Source organism: Canis lupus, chromosome 6, assembly GCF_048164855.1.
Source record: "Canis lupus baileyi chromosome 6, mCanLup2.hap1, whole genome shotgun sequence".
Taxonomy (NCBI): domain Eukaryota; kingdom Metazoa; phylum Chordata; class Mammalia; order Carnivora; family Canidae; genus Canis; species Canis lupus.
In genome coordinates, this window is record NC_132843.1 from 47,909,282 (window position 1) to 47,931,922 (window position 22,641).

Below are 22,641 nucleotides of genomic sequence, written 5' to 3' on the forward strand. Positions count from 1 at the left end.
AGCCAATAAATTGATAACCATGCATGAAACCTTATTATTTCCCCCTATCAACTGCAAAAAAAAAAAAAATGTTTTTCTTTACCCACTATATAAGGTCCCCTTCCTTTGATGTTAAATATGAATCAAGTCAGGTTAATCATGCACAATTTCCAGAGTAAATGACATGATACTAGCTTAGGTAATTTTACAGGATCGTGGAATTTGGTAGCTTATCCACTCAGCTCCCTTGTTAATTTTCTTTCAGTCATTTTAAACAAACACAAAAAAATTGGAGAAATAAGTTTAAGAGAATCCCACTGAGCTGCACCCTATTCCATGGTTATTGGTGGGAAAAGTCATTTACCCCTTGCTTATCTGTGTGAAAAGAGTAGTGGCATGGGACGGCTGGGTGGCTCAGTGGTTGAGCATCTGCCTTCTGCTCAGGGTGTGATCCTGGAGTCCAGGGATCAAATCCCACATTGGGCTTCCTGCATGGAGCCTGCTTCTCCCTCTGCCTGTGTCTCTGCCTCTCTCTCTCTCTCTCTCTCTCTCTCATGTATAAATAAATAAAAATCTTTAAAAAAAAAAAAAAAAAAAAGATGACTTGGTAGCCCAGATTGAGTACCACTGCTTAAAACCACCCCAGTCTAATAAAGTGTTTGATTCTTATAGATTTCACCATAGGGCCACACTGATCCCTTCCCATCTGGTCTGTCGCCCCAATTTTACTGGTTTCAGTTTAGCCCTGTTTGTCCCAGTTATTCTCTCAAGGTTGCCTTTTCTTCATGTACTAGCACTTATCTCTTGTCCTTTGGATGATAGTCACTTTAACAGGTATGAAGTGATAGCTCATTGGGGTTTTCATTTACATCTCCTTAATGATTACTGATCTTGAACATATTTTCATGTACATGTTGGCTATTTGTATGTCTTTGGAAAAATGTCTATTCAGATCCTCTACCCATATTTTTAATTGGATTGTTTAGTTTTTATTTCATCTGAGTACTGAAAGAACAAACTGCACAATTAGAGAGAGAAAGGTAATCATATCCTGGAAGGTAGGGTGTGTGGAGACATGATTTAGGGGAGAAAAGAACCATGAGTGGTGGAGAGGTGAGAGAGCCCTGATAAGAGAGAGAGGAGAGGGGGAGAGAGAGGAGAAAAGAGAGAGGGTGTGCAACATGCAGGGGACTGCGCAAGAAAAGCGCTTCCCCAAAACCATTGACAGGGAAAATGAGAAGGACTGGTTATCACAAATTTTGATAAACAACAGAGCTCAAAGTCTGAAGTTTTGGAATTCCACACCATCGCCAGGGTGGAGCCTGCCCATTTAGCAGTACTCTTCTGGAAAAGGAGGGCAGATGCCCAAAGTAGACAGTGTGGATCCCCTGGGTCCCAATGGGAGAAACAAGTACCCTTCTTGGGAATGTACTTGGGAGAGATGGCACTGCCTCTCCGGGGAAAAAAAGAGCAGACAGGCACCATTGTGCTGCTCTGTTCATTAGCATAGGAGCAGAGACACCTGATGAGGGCAGCTAACCTAGATGTTGGCTTTTTGCTGCACTTTACTGTAAACTTTAAGCCCCAGCACATTCATATGACTGCCCTCCTGAGACAAACCAGCACCAGCCATAGGGTGGCAAGACCATCCTCCAGAAGATCAGCAAAGTCCAGGCTACACTGAATCCCTAAAATTTGGAGTTTTGAAAACCAGTTCATGGGCTTGAAATAAAAGAGGAGCACTTCACCACCAGCTTGGCAAACATCTTGGACACAGGATGAAGGCAGGGATCTGAGAGATGCCTGGGACACACAAGGGGAGATTGTTTGCTCCTTTGTGATGGCTTCCTGGACAGTGGCAGGCATGAACTCCCCTCTCTGGGGACAAGAGAGCCGGCTGACATAACTTTTACCCCTGTGCATCAGCACAGATGGACTTCAGTGAGCAGCACTGTTCCCACAATGGAAACTTGAGCCACTTACAACAAGGCCAGCTCCCCTGTGCTCTGCAGATGCTTTTATGGCTAGGGCAAGTGTGTCTGAGATCCAGAGCAGCACAGCAGCCCCCAGCCCCCAACCCCACAGAAGACCAGCACAAACTGAGCACACACACCAAGTCTACCGGCCATAGAGTGCCGCAAAGCTTCAACTCTAATAAAAACAAGATCTAGCCTCTTTTCACAAGCACATCAAAACACACCTAGTTAAAACTTGCCATATGGTGGACAAAGTCCAAACACTCCCCACTGCAAGCAAGGAGAAACTCTGCAGAGGAGTGACCTGAGGGAAAGAGCAACCAAAACACAATAGCAGAGTGTACACAGCATATGCCAGAAATGCTTCCTGAACTGCTGGGTCCTGGTTAGTATATGACCTCTTCTTAACATAGCCATTACTCTCAGGAACCAGGATTATATACAGAAGACAGAGATTTAGACAAAAATGCCAAGATGGAGGAGTTCATCCCAAAAAAAGAACAAGAAAAGGTCACAGCCAGGGATCTAATCGAAAGAGCTATAAGCAATATGCCTGAGCCAGAATTTAAAGAGACAATTACAAGGATACTTAGCTGGGCTTGAGAAAAGCATAAAAGACATCAGGGCATCTCTTCCTGCAAAGATAAAAGACCTAAAAATTAGGCCTAAATAAAAATACTATAACTGAGATGCAAAACTGATTGGATGTAATGACCACAAGGATGGAAGAAGCAAAGGAATGAATAAGTGATATAGAAAATAAAATTATGGAAAATAATAAAGCTCAAAAGAAGAGGGAAAGAAAAACATTGGATCAAGATTGTAGACTTAGGGAACTCAGCAACTATGTAAAGCATAATAACATTCAGATCATAGGAGTCTCGAAAGAAGAAAAGAAGGAGAAAGGGGACAGAAGGCTTATTTGAGAAAATTATAGCTGAAAACATCCCTAATCTGGGGAAGGAAACAGATATCCAAATCCAAGAGGCACAGATAACTCCTATCAGAATAAAAAAAAAAAAAAAACAGTCCAACACCAAAACATATTGTAGTAAAATTTGCAAAATACAGAAATAAATAAAAAATCTTGAAAGCAGCAAAGGAAAAGAAATCCCCAACCTACAAGGGAAGACAAATCAGGTTTACAGCCAATCTGTCCACAGAAACTTGGCAGGCCAGAATATTCAACGTGCTGAATGGAAAAACATATGCAGACAAGAATACTTTATCCAGCAAGGCTGTCATTCAGAATAGGAGAGATAGTTTCCCAGAAAAACAAAAACTAAAGCAGTTTGTGACCACTAAATCTGTGCTGCAAGAAATATTAAAGGAGACTCTATGAGTGGGAAAGTGAGACCAAAAGCATCAAAGAAAAGAAAGAAACCAAGAAAATTTCCAGAAACAATGACTTTACAGGTAATACAATGGCATTAAATTCATATGTATAAATAATCACTCTGAATTAACAAATTAACAAAATGCTCCAATCAAAAGACAGTATCAGGAGTGCATGGGAGACTCAGTTGGTTAAGTGTACAATTCTTGATCTCAGCTCAGGTCGTGATCTGAGAGTCATGAATTTAAGCCCCATGTTGGGCTCCATGTTGCGCATGGAGCCTACTTAAAGAAAAAGACACAGAGTAGCAGAATGGATAAATAAACAAGACCCATCTATATGCTGCCTACAAGAGACTCACTTTAGACCTAAAGACACCTACAGACGGAAAGTAAGAGGATGGAGAAACATTTATCATACTGTTAGATATCAAAAGAAAGCTGGAGTAGCCATACTTAGACAAACTAGATTTTATACCAAAGATTGTAATAAGAGATGAAGGACATGATATCATAATTAAAAGGTCTATCATACAACAAGAAAATATCACAATTATAAATATTTATGCTCCTAACTTGGGAACAGCCAAATATATAAACCAATTAATAACAAACGTAAAGAAATTCATTGATAATAATACAATAATAGTAGGGGACTTCAACACCCCACTTACACCTATGGACAGATCATCAAAGCAGAAATCAACAAGGAAACAATGGCTTTGAGTGACACACTGGACCAGATGGACTTTACAGATATATTCAGATCATTTCATCCTAGCATCAGAGTACGCATTGTTTTAGAGTGCACATGGAACATTCTTTAGCATTTTCCATGTTAGGATGGGTCACAAATTAGACTTCACCAAATATAAAAGGTTGAGATCATACTATGCATATTTTCTGACCACAACACTATGAAACTTGAAGTCAGCTACCATAAAACATTTGGGAAGACCTCAAATATGTGGAAGTTAAAGAACATCCATCCTACTAACAAAGGAGTGAGTTAACCAGGAAATTAAAGAAGTAAACGAAAGTGAAAACTTGACAGTCCAAAACCTTTGGTATTCCACAAAAGTGGTCATAAAAGGAAAGAATATAGCAATTCAGACCTACCTCAAAAAGCAAGAAAAATCTCAAAAAACGCAACGTAAGCTTATAACAAAAAGAGGTAGAAAATGAGCAGTAAATAAAGCCTAAAGCCAACAGAAGGGAAATAATAAATATTAGAAATAAATGAAACAAACACACAAAAACAGTAGCATAGTTAAATGAAACTAGGAGATAGTTCTTTGAAATATTTAATGAAATCGATAAACTCCTAGCCAGATTTACCAAAAAGAAAAGAGAAACGTCCCAAATAAATAAAATCATGAATAAGAGAGGAGGGAGCACAATCAACACCACAGAAATACAAACAATCATAAGAGAATATTATGAAAAATTAAAGGCCAACAAATTGGGCAATCTGATAGAAATGGATAAATTCCTAGAAAAATATAAACTACCAAAACTAAAACAGGAATAAATACAAATTTTGAATAGACCAATAACCTGCAAAGAAAGTGAACCATTGGGACACCTGAGTGGCACAGTGGTTAAGCATCTGCCTTCAGCCCAAGGCGTGATCCTGGAGTCCCGGGATTGAGTCCCACATCAGGCTCTCCGCGGGGAGCCTGCTTCTCCCTCTGCCTGTGTCTCTGCCTCTCTCTCAGGGTCTCTCACGAATAAATAAATAAAATCCTAAAAAAAAAAAGAAATTGAACCCTTAATCAAGTATCTCCCAACAAACAAAAGTCCAGGACCAGATGGTTTCCCAAGGGAATTCTACCAAGCATTTAAAGAATAATTAATACCTATTCTTCTCAAACTGTTCCCAAAAATATAGAAATGGAAGGAAAACTTTGAAATCCATTCTATGAGGCCAGCATTACCTTGATTCCAAGACCAGGCAAAGACTCCAATAAAAAAGAGTATTACAGGCCAATATTCCTGATGAACATGGATGCAAAAATTTTCAACAAGGTGCTAGCAAATCAAATCCAAAAGTACACTAAAAGAATTATTCATCATGATTAAGTGGGATTTATTCCTGAGCTACAAGGATGGTTCAATATTTGCAAATCAATGTGAAATGCCCCATTAATAAAAGAAAGGATAACCACCATATGATCCTCTCAGTAGATGCAGAAACAGCATTTGACAAAGTACAGCATCTGCTCTTGATAAAACCCTCAACAAAGTAGGGATAGAGGGAACATACCACAAGATCATAACGACCATATATGAAAGCCCCACAGCTAATGGTATCCTCAATAGGGAAAAACTGAGAACTTTTCCTCTATAGTCAGAAACAAGACAAGGATGTCAACTCTCACCACTGTTACTTAACATAGTACTGGAAGTCCTAGCCTCAGCAATATGGCAACAAAAAGAAATAAAAGACATCCAAATTAGCAAGGAGGAAATAAAACTTTCACTATTTGTGGATGATACAATACTCTATGTAGAAAACCTGAAAGCTAAAAAATTGCTAGACGTGATACACAAATTCAACAAAGTTGCAGTATACAAAATCAGCATAAATAAATCTGTTGCATTTCTATCACCAGAAAGGAAGCAGCAGAAAGAGAAATCAAGGAATTGATCCCATTTACAATTGCACCAAAAACCATAAGGTACCTAGGAATAAACTTAGCCAAAGCGTTAAAGGTCTGTACTCTGAAAACTATGGAACACTGATGAAAGAAGTTGAAGATGACGTAAAGAATTTGAAAAACATTCCATGTTTATGGATTAAGAGAACAAACATTGTTAAAACGTCTATACTACCCAAAGCAGTTTACACATCTAATGTCATTCCTATCAAAATACCACCAGCAGTTTTTACAGAGCTAGAACAAACAATCTCAAAATTTGTATGGAACCAATAAAGACACCCAATAGCCACAGAAATGTTGAAAAAGGAAAGCAAAGCTGGAGACATCACAATTCTGGACTTCAAGCTATATTACAAAGCTGTTATATCAAGATAATATGGTACTAACACAAAATCAGATACATAGATCAATGGAATAGAACAGAAAACTGAGAAATGGGCCCACAACTAATCCTCAACAATGCAGGAAAGAATATCAGGAAAGAAAAGAGATGGTCTCTTCAACTAATGGTTTTGGGAAAACTGGACAGCAACATACAGAAGAATGAAACTGTATAACTTTCTTACAGCACACACAAAAATAAATTCAAAAAGAATGATAGGTCTAAATGTGAGATAGGAAGCCATCAAAATCCTAAAGAAGAACACAGACAGCAACCTCTGTGACCTCGGCTACAGTAACTTGTTGCTAGACATCTGTAAAGGCAAGGGAAACAAAGGCAAAACTTAGCTATTAGGACTTTTATCAAGATAAAAAGCCTATGCACAGCAAAGGAAACAGTTGACAAAACCAAAGGACAACCACCAGAATGGGAGAAGGTATTGCAAATGACATAATATAATAAAAAGGTAGTATCTGATAAAGAGTTAGTATCCAAAATCTATAAAGAATTTTTTGAACTCAATGCACCAAAAGACAAATAATCCAGTTAAGGAATGGGCAGAAGACATGAGTAGACATTTTTCCAAAGAAGACTTCTAGATGCCTAACAGAAACATGAAAAAAATGCTCAATATCACTCATCATCAGGGAAATACAAATCAAAACCATGATGAGATAACACTACACACCAGTCAGAGTGGCTAAAATTAACAACACAGGAAACAACAAATGTTAGCAAAGATGCAAGAAAAGGGAACCCTTTTACACTGTTGGTAGGAATTCAAACTGGTACAGCCACTCTGGAAAATAATAGTAGCTTCCACAAAAGTTAAAAATAGAACTACCCTGTGACGCAGCAATTGCACTACTGGGTATTTACCCAAAAGATATGAAAATACAGATTCAAAGGGGCACACAGACCCTAATATTTATACCAGCAGCATCAAACAATAGCCAAATTATAGAAAGAGCCCAAATATCTATCAACTGGTGAATAAAGAAGAGGTGGTATATATATATCCAATGGAATATTACTCAGCCATCAAGAAGGAGGAAATCTTGCCATTTGCAGTGACATGGATGGAGCTAAGCAAAATAAATCAATCAAAGAAAGACAAATACCATATGATTTAAAAAAGTAGGAGACAAACCTGCTCTTATAGACTATTAATTGTAGAAAACAAACGGGTTTGATGAACAGGAGGTAGGTGGGGAACAGGCTAAATGAATGATGGGTATTGAGAAGGGCACTTGTAATGAGCACTGGGTGTTTTATGTAAATGATGAACCACTGAATTCTACTCCTGAAACCAATATTACACTGTATGTTAACTACCTAGAATTTAAATAAGAACTTGATTTTTAAAAAAAGAAACTCTGCCTTCTTTCCCCCTTCTGATTTCTGTGATAAACTGAGATATGAACTACTGTGTGATAAGAGAATAGAAGACAACATTGTAATTTTTCTTTCTGTAAGAGGAAGAATAAGTGTGAAACTCTTGGTTTTCAAAGGAAGAAAATTGAGTAGGGACCTCATTAGAAGTCAGACTTCTTTCTGATAGACTCACATCAAGCATCACCATTTGCAAGAGTGATGGTGTATATACAGAGTGTCAGAATAATTCAGACTGTTGTGTAGTTCTGAGCAGGACAGGGAGAGCCCTGAATTTGAAGTAAAAACCTTGAATCTCTGCTTGCTTCCTAGCTGTGTGCATTCAGGCAAGTCATTCACTTTCCTGAGACTCAATCCCTTTTGCCTCTTTTACCTGTCTCTCAAGATCCTCACAGAATAATACCACAGAATGCCCTAGCTCTCTGTAACTCTGTCATTCTTTGTACTAATGTGTAAAGTACTATACAAACACAAGGAAGCATCGTTGTTAATCATGTTGATTAGTATTACCAATTTTTACTCCTTTAGTGACTTAGCTGAGGACTTATCTTTTCTTGAACTAGCTTGAACAAGCCCTTAAAAAATATTAAGATCTTGAGGGTTTTTTTGGCAATATATATTTTGTGTTCTTAATTCATATTTTTCCCTTCAAGATACATACTTTCCCAAATTATGTACATATATCCCTCCAATTTATAAACAATGTTTTAAAAATTGATCATATCCTGGGGGAATTTGTACTTTGGCTGGGAAAACATGATGTTACATTGACAATAATAAGAAAATATCTATATTAACCTGAATGTTCATATTGGGGGCTTTAGAAGGGAAAGAGATCTCAATCCAGTTTCATAGGGCTGGAGCAGTCTAGGCTAGAGTGGGCAGGAGGAGGCAAGGCACTTTCCCAGAGGGAGAACATTGCAGTTAAAGCATATTCCACAACAGTATTTCATGTGGGACTATAGAGAGAATGCTATATATATTTTTAATTTAAAAAGGTGTTTATATGCTTTCTTAGTTTTGTGAATATAGAACTGGCATGTTTAATTTTTGAAAACTGGAAAATCAAAGAAGTATGTAAAAATAATACCTTCCAATTTCCACTCAAGAAATACATCCCTTTAACATTAGGGTGAAAAGTCTTCTAAATATTTTCATACACACACACACCTTGGAATATTTTTCTATTTGTGTAGATTTGTAAGTTCTTCAGTAAGATTTTATAATATTTTTACATATTTATTCTTTTTTGATAATGTAAATGTTTTTTTTAATCCAATTTCTAACATTATTGATATTGCAGAGAAAAGTTACTATTTTTATTTATCTTCTATCTAGACACCTTATCTTTTTTAAATTCAAGAAGTTTTATCCTATACTCTGTTGGGTTTTTCAGACATAGTATTCAAAATGCCAGCACAAAAAGAGAATTTTATCTCTCTTCTGTTTCATTATAATTTTTTAAATTTTTAATATATTTCGAATCATTACATAATTATGATTTCTAATTATAGTGAAAATAGCTTTATAATTTCACCAGTAAAATGGAATTTGTTTGGCATTTTGGAAAACAGTTCATATTATTTTGGGGTAGGTTTTTTTTCATCTGGATATCCTTTTCATTTATATATTGATCAAAGTAATACAGAAAAATGCAAAATGAAAAATGATCAAAATGTTTGTATTAAAGAAATGAGTTTCCTGAGATATGTAAATGTACTTCCAATTTTTACTTCCTGGAGGGATCCGTCTTTCTTACTTTTTTATGTATCTTCTAGTATTACTTTCATTTTAAATGTAACCTATTTGTAGTGCTATTTCTTGATTCTCGAAAAAGATTTATTTATTTATTTATTTATTTATTTATTTATTTATTTATTTTAGAAAAAAAGCATGAGAGCATGAGCAGGAGGGGCAGAAGGAAAGGGAGGGAGAATCTCAAGCAAACTCTATGATGCAGGGCTCAAACTCACAACCCTGAGACCACCACCTGAGCCAAAACCAAGAGTTATTTAACTGACTGCCATCCAGGTGCCCCTTGATTTTTTATTTCAAATATTACCTGCTTAATTACTGTGTGGAATATGAGTCATTACCTGTCTCCTGTCACTCCTTCTCCTCTCTGCTGTCCCCTCCCACAATAAGCATGTACTTCTTCTCTCCTGAGACTCCCAGTAGAAGTTTATCATTCTATCATCTTTTGTTGTTGCTGTTGTTGTTGTTAAGTCAGTATTTACTTTTTTCACTGAATTTTATTAACAACTGGGCTATGTACAGCAATCACATTTCCTCTTGTGCAACCTTTTTTTTTTTGTTTTCATTCATAATCCTATGCAAACTTGTATTAAATCATCTCAAAACACTAACACATACCCTTACCACAATCTGACACATCAAGTATACTGTACATCCTATTTACTGTTTCCTGGAGATACTCTTTGTGGATCCCTCCCTTGAGCTCCATCCTGGGGAGTGTTCCCCAAGCACTCTGGGCCTATTACACAGGGACATGTCCTCACCATCCTGTTGGGAATTTGGTTTGCTTCTGTCTTATGCAGGATCTTCTACATTTATTTTTCTTTTTTCTTTCTTCATTATGGTGGAGGCCATTCTCCGGTCTTTGTTAGATATACAAATGTATTTACTCTGAGACTACTTCCTAGCCTTTGTCATTACTGTTAAAATATCTGGTATAAATCATAGTAATTTCTGTATATTATCATTTCTATAAGTTTGCCTTCTCTGAAAGCTTTTAGGATCTTGTGTTTTCTAGTGTTCTGAAAAGTTTTCATGTTTGTTTGGGTCTTTTTTTATTTCTTGCCCAGGGACTGATAGACTTTCATCATTTAGAAATGTATACCCTTTGAAAATAAATAAAATAAAATGTATGCTCTTAGGTTCTTGGAAATTTTGCTTCATAATCTAATGTATAACTTCTTCCTGTCTGATTTTGGTTCTCTCTGGAACTCTCATAATTGGATTTTGAGTATCTTAGGAAAATCTTTTAACTTCATACTTTTTCCTGCTCACATTTATCATACTTTTTTTCTACTTTGAGACATCTTTTTTCCTCCCTTTGAAACTAAGATATTAGCTCCCACAATAGATCCTTCATGCATCAAATTTTCAATGATTGTTTCATTTATATATTGATCAAAGTAATACAGAAAAATACAAAATAAAAAATTATCAAAATGTTTGTATTATAGAAATGAGTTTCCTGAGCTATGTCAATGTACTTCCAATTTTTACTTCCATTTCTTTAGGTTCATTTTATGTTGTAAGCTACTGCATTTGAACTTGTAGATCACTGTTTCAGTTTTCAGCTTTGCCAGTCCCTTAGTACATTGCCTTCATGAAATTAGTATTTTGGATCTTTTTAATTTCTAAGAACATTTCTTTGTTCTTAAATTATTCTTTTGAAATCTCTCTCAAATGTCCTTAAGAATCCATTTCTTCCTTTAATCGGCCTCAACGATAGCCATATGCTTTTTATACTTGACATGCTTTCTCTTAGCTGTCAACTTGTGCTAGATGAAATGCCGTGTTCAACATAAGCAGGCCTGTCACCTCCAAAGCCTGACAGATTACGCTCTGGATCCTCTGTCACTACTAGAGCAGTAAGATAAGGTAAATAGAGTGATTCGGGCTTTGCCAAGAAAGCAAACTTCCTCCAAAGCTACCAGGTCACCATCCACTCAGAACTGTAACAACACTGGGCTCTGACGGGCCTTCAATGAGCACCCTCACCAAAACAGAAGCCTTACAAGCAGTCTTCATTCCCTGCTCTCCATGTTGTGTCCATGTAAATAGTCATTTGAACTCAGCAGAGAGGCATTAGAGAGAGGAAGCCAAAGCATTTGCTCTGGATATCAACCTCCAGAACTTACCATGTTTTAGGATAAGTGATGAGCCATTGTAGATCATGTTTTTGCTTATCTGTTTTGAGTGTGGGATTTTTCTTTATTATGGGTAATCAAGGAAGTATAACTTAAGTGAGTTTTATTTTTAAGCATAATTTTTAATTTTAAGCTTGATGGTTCCTTAAATCAGCCATTCCTATAGATAGCTTGCCTGTTAAACTATGAGGCAATAGTCAAAGCACAGAATTTCCTTAGAAGCAGAATATTCTAACCTTAGAAAAAATATAGGGAGGGAAGAGACAACACATAGGAGCTCCCCTGTTGAGTCTGAACCTGTGGACTAAAAGCAAAGTATCAAAGGCAACCTATGAAAAATTCCACAACATGGTCTTGACAATATTTGAATAGAGACGTTAAAAATAAAAATGAAACATGCCCTGAATATTCACTTTTTTTATGAGCAGAACATGTAACTGATTATCTTACAGTTTTTGTGAACATCACTCACTGAATGATCTGAAAGCAGAACATATGTCATAACAGCTGACTTTTACCCTTTGGTGTTCCCTTTAGCCTTGAAGCTCAATGGATTCCAAAATGTTACTCATTAAACTGGTAAAACTGTGCTGGCTTTATTAAAGCTCCCCAAAATGGGCTATGACCTTTTTCACTGCTCACACAAAGAAATATATTCAGAAGAAGTGCTTGATCGATAAGACAAATTTCTGCTACAAATTTTGCTTTCAGGATACATCCGAAAACCTTTCCAGAAATCTATAATTATTGATATTAATGCATTTCCTCTTGATATACACTTGGGGTTCATTAATAATCTGTTCAAAAGCTGGTGATAGACTCATTTTTATAATGCTATTAAGGATAGGTACACATATGATAAAATATTTAAGAATAAGACAGTGGTAAACACTAGTTTCAGAAGAGTTGTTGCATCAGAGGAAAGTGGCAGGGATGGGGGATCAAACATAAACACACAGATGTTAAGGCAGGATTTCTCACCCTTGCGGCTGTTGACGTTTTGGGCAGGATAGGTCTCTGTTGTGGGGGATTGTGTATTTCAGTATGTTCAGCATCCCTGAACTCTACCCACTAGATGCTAATAGCACTTGACTTGCTAATTGTGACAACCAAAAACACCTCCAGATATTGCTGCATGTTCTTGGGAGCAGGGAAAGAGAATCACCACTGATTGAGAAGTACTGCTTTAATCAGAGTGGCGATGTTCTGATTTTTAGTAATATAAGGTGGAAGGTTCACAGGTGTCCATTTGTATATGGTACTTCATTATTATAAGTTCCATATATTCTCTTGAATATTTAAATGTTATATCATAAAATGTCCTAAAGCTGAGGATAATCTTGCAGCAGGTGACTTTCTGGAAAGAAACCTGAAGATAGAGTTTCTGTTTGATCTTCATCGTGATGATTCATAAAGAATTTGGAACTTTATTTTTTACTTATAACCATGCTGTACTAGCATACTTCCTATTGTGTCATTATGATGAGTATTTGACAGGATGTTTATTTTAAATCTTCAAAATTTGAAACATTTAATCTTGCAATTTGGGCAACCGGCTCTTGCTAAAAATTACATAGCTTTTAGGCCAGAGCGGAATATTTTAGTCAAATATTAAAAATATACATATAAAGCCCACAAGACTTCCAGAGTTATGTGTGCACAAAATAAAGTACAATCTCATCTGATTAATATCATAAGAATAAGTTAATAGAAAAACAGAACCCTTCTAAAACCAGCTTAAATAAGAAGGAATTTATTCTAAGTATTGAGAGGAGCTCAGGGTAAGAAGTGATGCTTTGTTGGGGGATGGGACTACCACATACTATCCTCCCTCACTGGCTCATTTTCATTCTCCTTTCTTGGAGGGATGTTGTCTTTTCAATCCTCTCCTTCAGTATCTCTTGCTCTTTCCTTAAAGCTTGTCTTCTCTTCATTCATGTGGACTTGGACAGTCATGGCAGCCTCCATCTGTGTGTCTCTCCAGCACAGCTTCTTTACACTAACTTACTTTGTGACTCAATATTGAGAATATCAGACAGCCCAGGTGGCTTAGCGAGTGAGTGCCGCCTTCAGCCCAGGGTGTGATCCTAGAGTCTCTGGATCAAGTCCCACATCGGGCTCCCTGCAGGGAACCTGCTTCTCCCTCTGCCTGTGTCTGTGCCTCTCTCTCTGTGTGTCTCTCATGAATAAATAAATAAAATCTTAAAAATAAATAAATATAATAAATAAATCTTTAAAAATATATTGAGAATATCATATTGGCTCAGCATAGGTCAGGTGTCTACACTTAGTCTAATTAACTGTGGTCAAATAGAGACTAAATAGTCTTACATGGTACCTTGACCATCTTATTCTGCATCATGTGGGTGCATCTGGCACTCTAAGAAGAGGATATTGCCTGGAAAGAAATGATGCACATCTCATCTACATCTAACACTAACTAACAAAAATATCCTGTGAAGATTCTGTTTCCCTTCCATGAGAAAGACCAAAAGAGAGCTGCTAGATATATGGGAAATACATCTGTGCTATCTAAATCTAAGCATAGGTAGAATTTAACTCTTATCCATAGTAAAATTAAAAATTAAATTTATCAACCAGATGTCCTCTAAAGTTGCTCATTTTCCCTTAGAGTCATCTTCCTTATGTGTAAGCATATGTGAACATTCCAAGGCTAAACCTCTCCAGAAGCCCTAACATTCTATTTTGAGAACACTCGTTTTATATTAATCTAGAGAGAACACATCCCTGGAGCTTCCAAATCGAAATGATAAATAATTCTTTAGCAATTTTAGATTGGAATGAGATGATGAATTAACTAGTGTTCAAGAAATGTCTAATTTTATTCGTGAATTTTTTTTTTTTTTTTAGAGAGGGAGGGAGCAAGAACATGCAAGTAGTGGGGGCTGGCAGGAGGAAAGGGAGAGAGAGAATCTTAAATCTGACCTGATTTCAATCTCATGACCCTGAGATCATGACCTGAGCCAAAATCAAATCAGTCACTTAACTTACTGAGCCACCCAGGAACCTTTGTGAAATTATTTCTGATCAAAATTTGAATATACAGATTTTTAGGTTGATGATAGTGAAAGAGAATTACAAACATAGTCATGTCCTCAAAATCATGTAATAGGGAAAGTTGGAAGGATGGTCCCCACGGGTCTGCAGTGTAGGAAGGTAGAAATGGCTTTGTCATCCACAGCTGCATCACACAATAAGGTACTCTGACAATAAAGCAGATTAAGGTCTCTGGAAAAAAAGCAATGCTATAGGTGAGATGGTTATCCATTCCACTAAATGGGATATGGGACACATCTATGATAAGCAAATTTAATGCTGTCCAGTCTTCTTAGAGGAAGGCTTTTGAGAATACACACATTTTGTAAATGTATGCTTATGTAGCCAACTTGATTCTCCAAAGTAATAACATTAATTTCCAATTCATTGTGATATTATATTTTTTACTTTAAATAATTTTAATTAATAAATTTTAGCCACTGTTTTTATTTTCTCTGTTAATAAATTTCAGTGGCATATTTTGTTCATTGTAATTATGCACAAAATAAAGTAACAATGTTTTCTGGCTAATATGGTAAGAATAACAATTTTGGTAAAATTGTAAAGATGCAAACACCCTGAAAGTAGGGGTATTGTCTTAAATTTCAGCAGAGCATCTCTGTTAAAGCAGTTGTAATTCACAGTTTGGGATTTCTTGATTTTTTTTAATGTCTTACTTTTCCATGAAGGATATAAAATATGGGGACTGGCTATATCACTTCAGCTTGATCAGTGCAACCAGTTTGGACCCAACCTACCACCACCACCATGGTAGCATGCTTGTAGCTTTCTTAAAGACTTAATTGGAACTTTTACATATCATGAGAGTATTTTATAAGCAACTATAAAAACAAGGACATGTTTTTGATTTATCACTTTTGGCATCTAGAAACACTGTTTGGGATTGCTAATAACTCCTATCAACCATCAGTTAAACAAATAGATGATTGGACTGAAATGGAAGGGTCTCCAGAGATTCAGAAGCCCCCCCTCCCCACCTTGCAGCTGCTAGCCAGTGGCCCTGGTGTGCCATGGTTCCTTTGATGAGCATCTCTTTGGCATCCTGGGGCCTCTGCACAGTGGGTCATGAGCTGTGAACAGGCTGAAGGAATAGTTTTTCCTATTAAAAATCAAATCTAGGAAAACAAAAATTGGTTAATCAAACTTAAGTCACTACATTTCTTTTTCTTCTTTTTTTTAGCCTAAGAATCTTTTATTTTTTTTAATAAATTTATTTTTTATTGGTGTTCAATTTGCCAACATATAGAATAACACCCAGTGCTCATCCCGTAAACTGCCCACCTAAGTGCCCGTCACCCAGTCAGCCCCACCCCTACCCCCCCACCCACCTCCCCTTCCACCACACCTAGTTCGTTTCCCAGAGTTAGGAGTCTTTCATGTTCTGTATCCCTTTCTGATATTTCCCACTTATTTTTTCTCCTTTCCCCTTTATTCCCTTTCACTATTTTTTATATTCCCCAAATGAATGAGACCATATAATGTTTGTCCTTCTCTGATTGACTTATTTCACTCAGCATAATACCCTCCAGTTCCATCCACGTCAAAGCAAATGGTGGGTATTTGTCGTGTCCCGGCGTTGAAGTCATTACATTTTCAACGCTGTTAAAAAGATTTATTTATTTGAGTCAAACCAGCTTTTAAAGATATTTTATAATCTTATAAGTCTGTAATATTTAAAAGACGGCTTCATAAAAATGTATGTAACCATCTTTGCTAACATCGGGGAACCCAGGTGGCTTAGTCAGTTGAGCGTCAGACCTTTGGGTCAGGTCATAATCTCATGGGTTGTGGAATCAAGCCCCATGTCAGGCTCTGTGATCAGAGGGGACTCTGCTTGAAGATTCTCTTCCTCTGCCCCTCCCCCTATTTACATGCGAGTGTTCTCTCTTTCTCAAATATATAAATCTTCAAAATTCTAGCATAACACTAGGAAATAAACTCAAATCTAGTTTGTGCACATAATACTCCTGCACTAAGTTGTGCATTAAAAACGTTAGTGATTAATTATGTTTTATAGTCAGAGAACATTAGATTTTAATCATATTTTAATACATAAAAAAGATAGTAGGATGAGGATAGTCTTTGTAACCAATCAACAAAGATATTTTAAATGCACATAAAATAAATTATTTTAAGCTAAACATTGGATAATATGCATGTAATAAACAGGAACATGTTGGGTATGACTATATATCTGTTAGGTAAAATTAAGATAGAAGCATATATTTTTAGAGATAGATGGAGGGTAGATTGATAGAAAAACAGATCATCATCATCTTAATGGGAAAGTGGTATTCCACAAACCATATGCAGGCAAAAACATTTTTCCAGCTGCATAATCAAATATTTTTAGTTTATTTATGATACCTCATCCAGTATCTTGTTGTATGTTCAAATGGGGAAAATACAACATCCCCTGTGGGATTGCTGTAGCACAACTGTGTCAGTGCTGGGCACATTTGGTGTTCAGTAAGGATTGTTACTACATGTTGCTTAATCTCTGCACACAGTTCCCCAGGCCTTTGCACAGGGGGCCCTGGTCCCAGGCAGAAATGTGAAGCCATTAATGTCTTTTGTGCCGGCCTTCACTTGGAATTCCCTGAGATGGGGACTTCTCTCCTGACCTTTCAGGTACTCGATGCCCTCTTGCTGCCTAAACAATCCTAAATAGTAATCTTTTTTTTTTTTTTTTTTTTTTTTTTTTGAGAGGGAGAGTTGTGGCAGAGGCAGTGGGAGAAAGAAAGAGAAAATCCTAAGCAGGACCCATGCCCAGTGCAGAGCCAGATGCAGCAGGGATCAATCTCACAACCCTGGGATCGTGACCTGAGCTAAAACTAAGAGTCAGACACTTAAATGACCAAGCCACTCAGGTGCCACAACAATCCCAGTCATTTTAAATATTACACTTTGTATACTTGAACTTGACTCAGCCACTTTAGGTCTTGTGTTCCTAATTTCACATAATACAGTAGCTGGTGTATATTAAATAGTCAGTAAACATTTGCTGAAGGAAAGCTTCTGTTCCAACTGTAGAGGCTCTGGCTAGAGCATTACACAATCACACTCTATAGGCTAACCTGCCAAGTTAAATTAATGCAGTGCTCTTAGGGCAGTGGCTGTGCAGTGTGGCATGAAGAGGTCAGTGGGCCCCCCTCAGATAGGCTCAGTGTTTCCTTGAGTGGACAGTCGGGGCTACAACAGACCTGAATGAGAACAGATAAGGATCTAAGAACTAAAAAACAATCCAATGCCAGGTAGCAACTGATTGTGGGTCAAATTTCAGGCACAGTGTCCCAGGCCAAGAGGTAAGAGCCAGACAATGTCACAGAGGTTAAAGTTGTTTCTAGTCAGAATGTGAAGGCAGGTGAAGGCTTGCCTGGAGGTACCTGTTGAAGGTAGAATCTGAGACACACACCAAGGTCACCTTCATTCTTTTCTAGAGATGAGAAGATGCTTCCTTCAGTGCTGCTCAGCCTAGTGGGCATGAAGGGCATGGCCAGTCAAAGTGGCCTTGATCTCTGTACTGGATTGAGCTGTGTCCCCCCAAAAAGACATGTTAAAGACCTAACCCCCAGTACCTCAGAATGTGACTTGATTTGGAAACAGGGTTTTGGGAGATATAATTGGTTAAGATGAGGGCACATGGTAGTGGAGAGGACCCTTAATCCAACAAGACTAGTGCCCTTATAAGTATAGGAAAAAACAGAAATACACAGGGGAAGACTCAATGTGACAACAAGGGTGGAAGTGGCAGCAAAGCAGCTGCCAGCCAGGGAACAGCAGAGATTGGCCAGAAGCTGGAAAGAGATAAGGAGAGGTTCTCCCCTGCAGGTGTACTTCCTACCTCCAGAATTGAGAGACAGTCGGTTTCTACTGTTTTAAACCAGTTTGTGACTGAAGCCATGGGATACTCCTACGTCCCTGAAGAAACATGCTGCTCTTCATCTACTTAGAAGTGCTGGCAGCTGTGTCTTTGGGGGATACGGGGGATGCCACAGCATCGATGCACATGTGGGTCTCTTCATAATTGCTGTGGCAACTACCCACTTTGGACATTCAGACCCTGCTCTACCCAACTGCTCTTCCTCTGGGGCCTATAACCATTCCTTGGATGAGACTATGCCTGTAGACTTGCTTCCCCTCAGTCCTATTCTAGCCCCATGGCCTCTCTTGCCATCCTCCTGCTGCAGGGCCAAGTATATGCTTTATCTTTCTTTTCCCAAGAGTAACAGGTTAAGCTTATAGCATACACCACTCTTCCTTTCTAGTAATCTGGAATATATCTTTATGCATGGGATGTTACATCTCCCTCTGCTAATGAAGATTCTGACAATGAAGTAGGCCACCAGAATACATCCTCTTCATTAATATTGAATATCTGAAAACAAAATAGAGTACTTCATTAAAAATATGCATATAGGACTGTTTTTTTAAAGAAGTAGAAATTTAGAAGAATTTACTTAAGGGACACCTGCGTGGCTCATTCAGTTAAGTGTCTGACTCTTGATTTTGGCTCAGGTCTTGATTTTGGTAAGATTGAGTCCTGTGTCAGGCTTCACGGTGGGCATGGAGCTTGCTTAAGATTCTCTCTTTCCCTCTCCTTCTGCCCCTTTCCCCCTTCTCTCCCTCTCTAAAAAAAAAAAAAAAAGTGATTTTATTTAAATTTGATTGCATTTAAAGTTTAATTGCATTCAGGCTTCCAGTTCTGAAATAAATAAGTCATGGGAATAAAAGGCACAGCCTAGGGAACAACTGTCAGTGGTGTTGTCATAGCGTCACACAGTGACAGCTGGTAGGTGCACTTGTGGGGAGCAGAGCATAATGTGTAGACTTGTTGAATCACTAAGTTGTACACCTGAAACTAACATTTTGTCAACTCTACTCAGAAAAACAACAAATACATAGATTTAATTGCATTCAATGAACTATATGCTCTCTTTGAGAAGTTGTAAATGCATAGTCCTGAAGTAGCAATAGGTGATAGCATGACAATTGATTTTTGTAAGGCTTGAGTAATCATTTCTTAAATTAAGAACCATTAGATAAAGACAGGCCAGGAAGAGGCCAAGTCCAAATTAAGTTATGAAGAGGGAAAATGAAGAAGTAAAAGTAACTGTAGGGTCAAGGCTAAAAATATCATATAGAAAGTATAAGAAAGCCAATTTCTTGCTAAGGAGAGCTGTAATATGAAACAGGACAATCCTTTGATTGCAAATTTGTATGAAAATTACTCCAAAACTAAAAGAGCTTGGTGCACGAATCTCACCATCTGGATGGTAAATGACAGAGTTGGGATTGGATCACATCTGACTTGGCTCTTGTCACTACTAGAGCCTCCTCTGCACAGGTGTCCATGTAATTCTTGTTCTTATTTTCCATCTGTATTCCTTTGAGAACAAAGTCACCCCTCAAGGGCCTTCTGTGCACCAAACTAATTTAAATATCTGGCTGCCCTGAATGCCACTTGTCATCATTGCAAGCCATGAGTATTGTTGTGGTAGATGTCTAGTTGCAAGTACAAGGCCTTGATGCTCAGGCTGACCAGGATGTCCTTGAACCCCCAGGAGCAGAGGTGACATACATGAACATGACCGCATACAACAAGGGCCGGCTGCAGTCCTCCTTCTGGATCGTGGACAAACAGCATGTTTACATCGGCAGTGCTGGCTTGGACTGGCAATCACTGGGACAGGTAATCTTTCCATATTACATAAACTCAGAGTTCCATCAGCATCAAAGCTCCCAGCTCCATAAAGCACCCCTCTACTGTGTCTGTGGTACATGAAACCTACAGCATTGATTTTTTTTTTAACTGTGTGGTTTTGATAGGCTCACTTCCATTTAATATAAAATGAGAACCCTTTCTTTGACAGAATCATGTTCCCCAAATGCTGCCATTGTTTCGGTGCTCTTGTAATTCAGATGCTACTCCAGATTCTGTAGAGCAGGTTGGTGTGTAGTTTATATTATCCAAGCCTAAATGTTCAGCATGAGATCACATAATCTATGAAATCTATGAATCTATGAAAACATAAATTCACCATAGGTAGTATTAGGAAGTTACATGTAAATGTAACTTCTGCTAACAGTAATTATTGGGGTTATTCCTTGAATAAATCTTCACATGAAAGTGTTACCTCCTCTTTGCAAATAATTCATTTCAAGTGTCTTAAGATACACTCGAGCAATCTTTAATTTTCAGGTATTTATTTGTGTCAAGGTGATCCATAGAGCATTACAAATCAGTTTCTTCCCACTAGTCAACTGATGGCAGGAAGTTCTTGATCCTTGGGTGCATGGTAGGAAGACTGAAGAGTTAACCACACATTCTGCACTCTTTAAATATTCAAATGACTGAAATTACCAAGTGAATTATACTGCATTTCTTATGGGAAAGAAAGCATGGATGTGCAGACAGACACAAGGGCCATAACTTGTAAAGAAAGACACCATCCCATAGGATAACTCTGATGGAGGGTAACATATTTGTACTGTTGGTTTCAAGCTAATTCACCATTTGCCTTCCAATTTCCACTGTTGTCCTATTTTTCTTCTTAACATGCCACCTTCCATGCATGCAAACTGTATTCTTTCTCTTTTATGGTTGAGGCAAGTAAGAGTGTCAAGCGTAAAATAAATATACAATGGGTAAACTGAGTACTAAAATTAAATACTAGTACTTCCCTTTCAAGGGAATAGATAGAGTGGAGTCAAAGTACCACTAATCTAAGGTGGTTTTTCCTAGTTTTGTATTTAAAGGCTAGTCAGAGTCATCTAGTCCCGAAGGTCAAACAACTATTGTTTTTAAGGAGACAGTCTCACTCCAGCAAGAAGGGACCATGGAAAAACATTTCCCGATCAGTTTTGGGATGAAGGCACCATCCAATTGCTTATTTTATATTTTCTCAGGAATTTGAAGGTGCTATCTACTGATATAAAAACAATTCTTAGCAAAATAATAGTATCATTTAATAATTGCAACAATAATAACTACTGTATATTGTATGCCAGGTGCTGCTATAAGCCATTTAAGTGGATTACGTAATTTAAGCCTCACAGTGATCCTGTGATGGAAAAAACTATTCTTGTCTCTGTTTTAAAGATAAGTAGACCTGCATCCAGAATTAGATTTCAGTATTAAATTTTTTTTTCAGTATTAAATTTTTAAGACAATTTTTTTCAGTATTAATTCTGATAGGAAAAATATAAATTTTGATTTAGTACATCTCATTTCTGGTGGCCCTTCAAACATAGATATAAAAAAATATGGATTAGAGGCACCTGGTGGCTCAGTCAATTAAGCGTCTGACTCGATATCGGTTTAAGTCATGATCTCAGGATCATGATGTCAGGCTCGCCTCACTGAGCTCGTTCAGTCTCCACAGACCGCTTGAGATTCTCTCTCTCCCTCTGCACCTCCCTTCTGCCACCATGTTTTGCAAGCACATACTGTCTCTAAAATAAATGATAGATAGATAGATAGATAGATAGATAGATAGATAGATAGATAGATAGATAAATGGATTATAGCAATTTTGGCTTACATCAGAAACAAGAAGTAAGGCTAGAAGAGTATTAAAGCCTCATTAATTCAGAGTATTTAGAGAAAAATAGCCTAATTTATGGAAATATCTGAGTTTATCTTTTGCTAATCAGTAAGCATCTTTTGCCTAGAAATTTTCAGCTGGGCCTTTTTAAATAAATAGATAAAATTGGTTCTGTAACAATATTGATTACATGTAACTTCTGCTAAATGGTTTTTAACTTGAGAATCATTTGCTTTCTTTTCTTTCTTTTTTTTTTTAGAAAATGCATTTCCCTACCACCAAATTGTATTTCCGTTGTCATTAAGTGATATAAATTGACAGAGTTTAAAGTTCTGTGAATTCCATTTGAATGAGGTTTGAATTATTGAGATTTAATGCCACTTTTCTTCA

General features: G+C 37.3%; 1 protein-coding gene across 5 annotated transcripts in view; it reads left to right on the top strand.

Moving 5' to 3' along the window:
* PLD5 (phospholipase D family member 5) overlaps positions 1-22,641 on the top strand; it is a 409,798-nt gene that overhangs the window by 255,584 nt on the left and 131,573 nt on the right. For all 5 annotated transcript variants that reach the window (XM_072830387.1, XM_072830384.1, XM_072830385.1 and 2 more), the window contains one exon: positions 20,269-20,396. In XM_072830387.1, the coding sequence (XP_072686488.1) occupies positions 20,269-20,396 (128 nt within the window). The remainder of the gene's footprint in view (positions 1-20,268; positions 20,397-22,641) is intronic.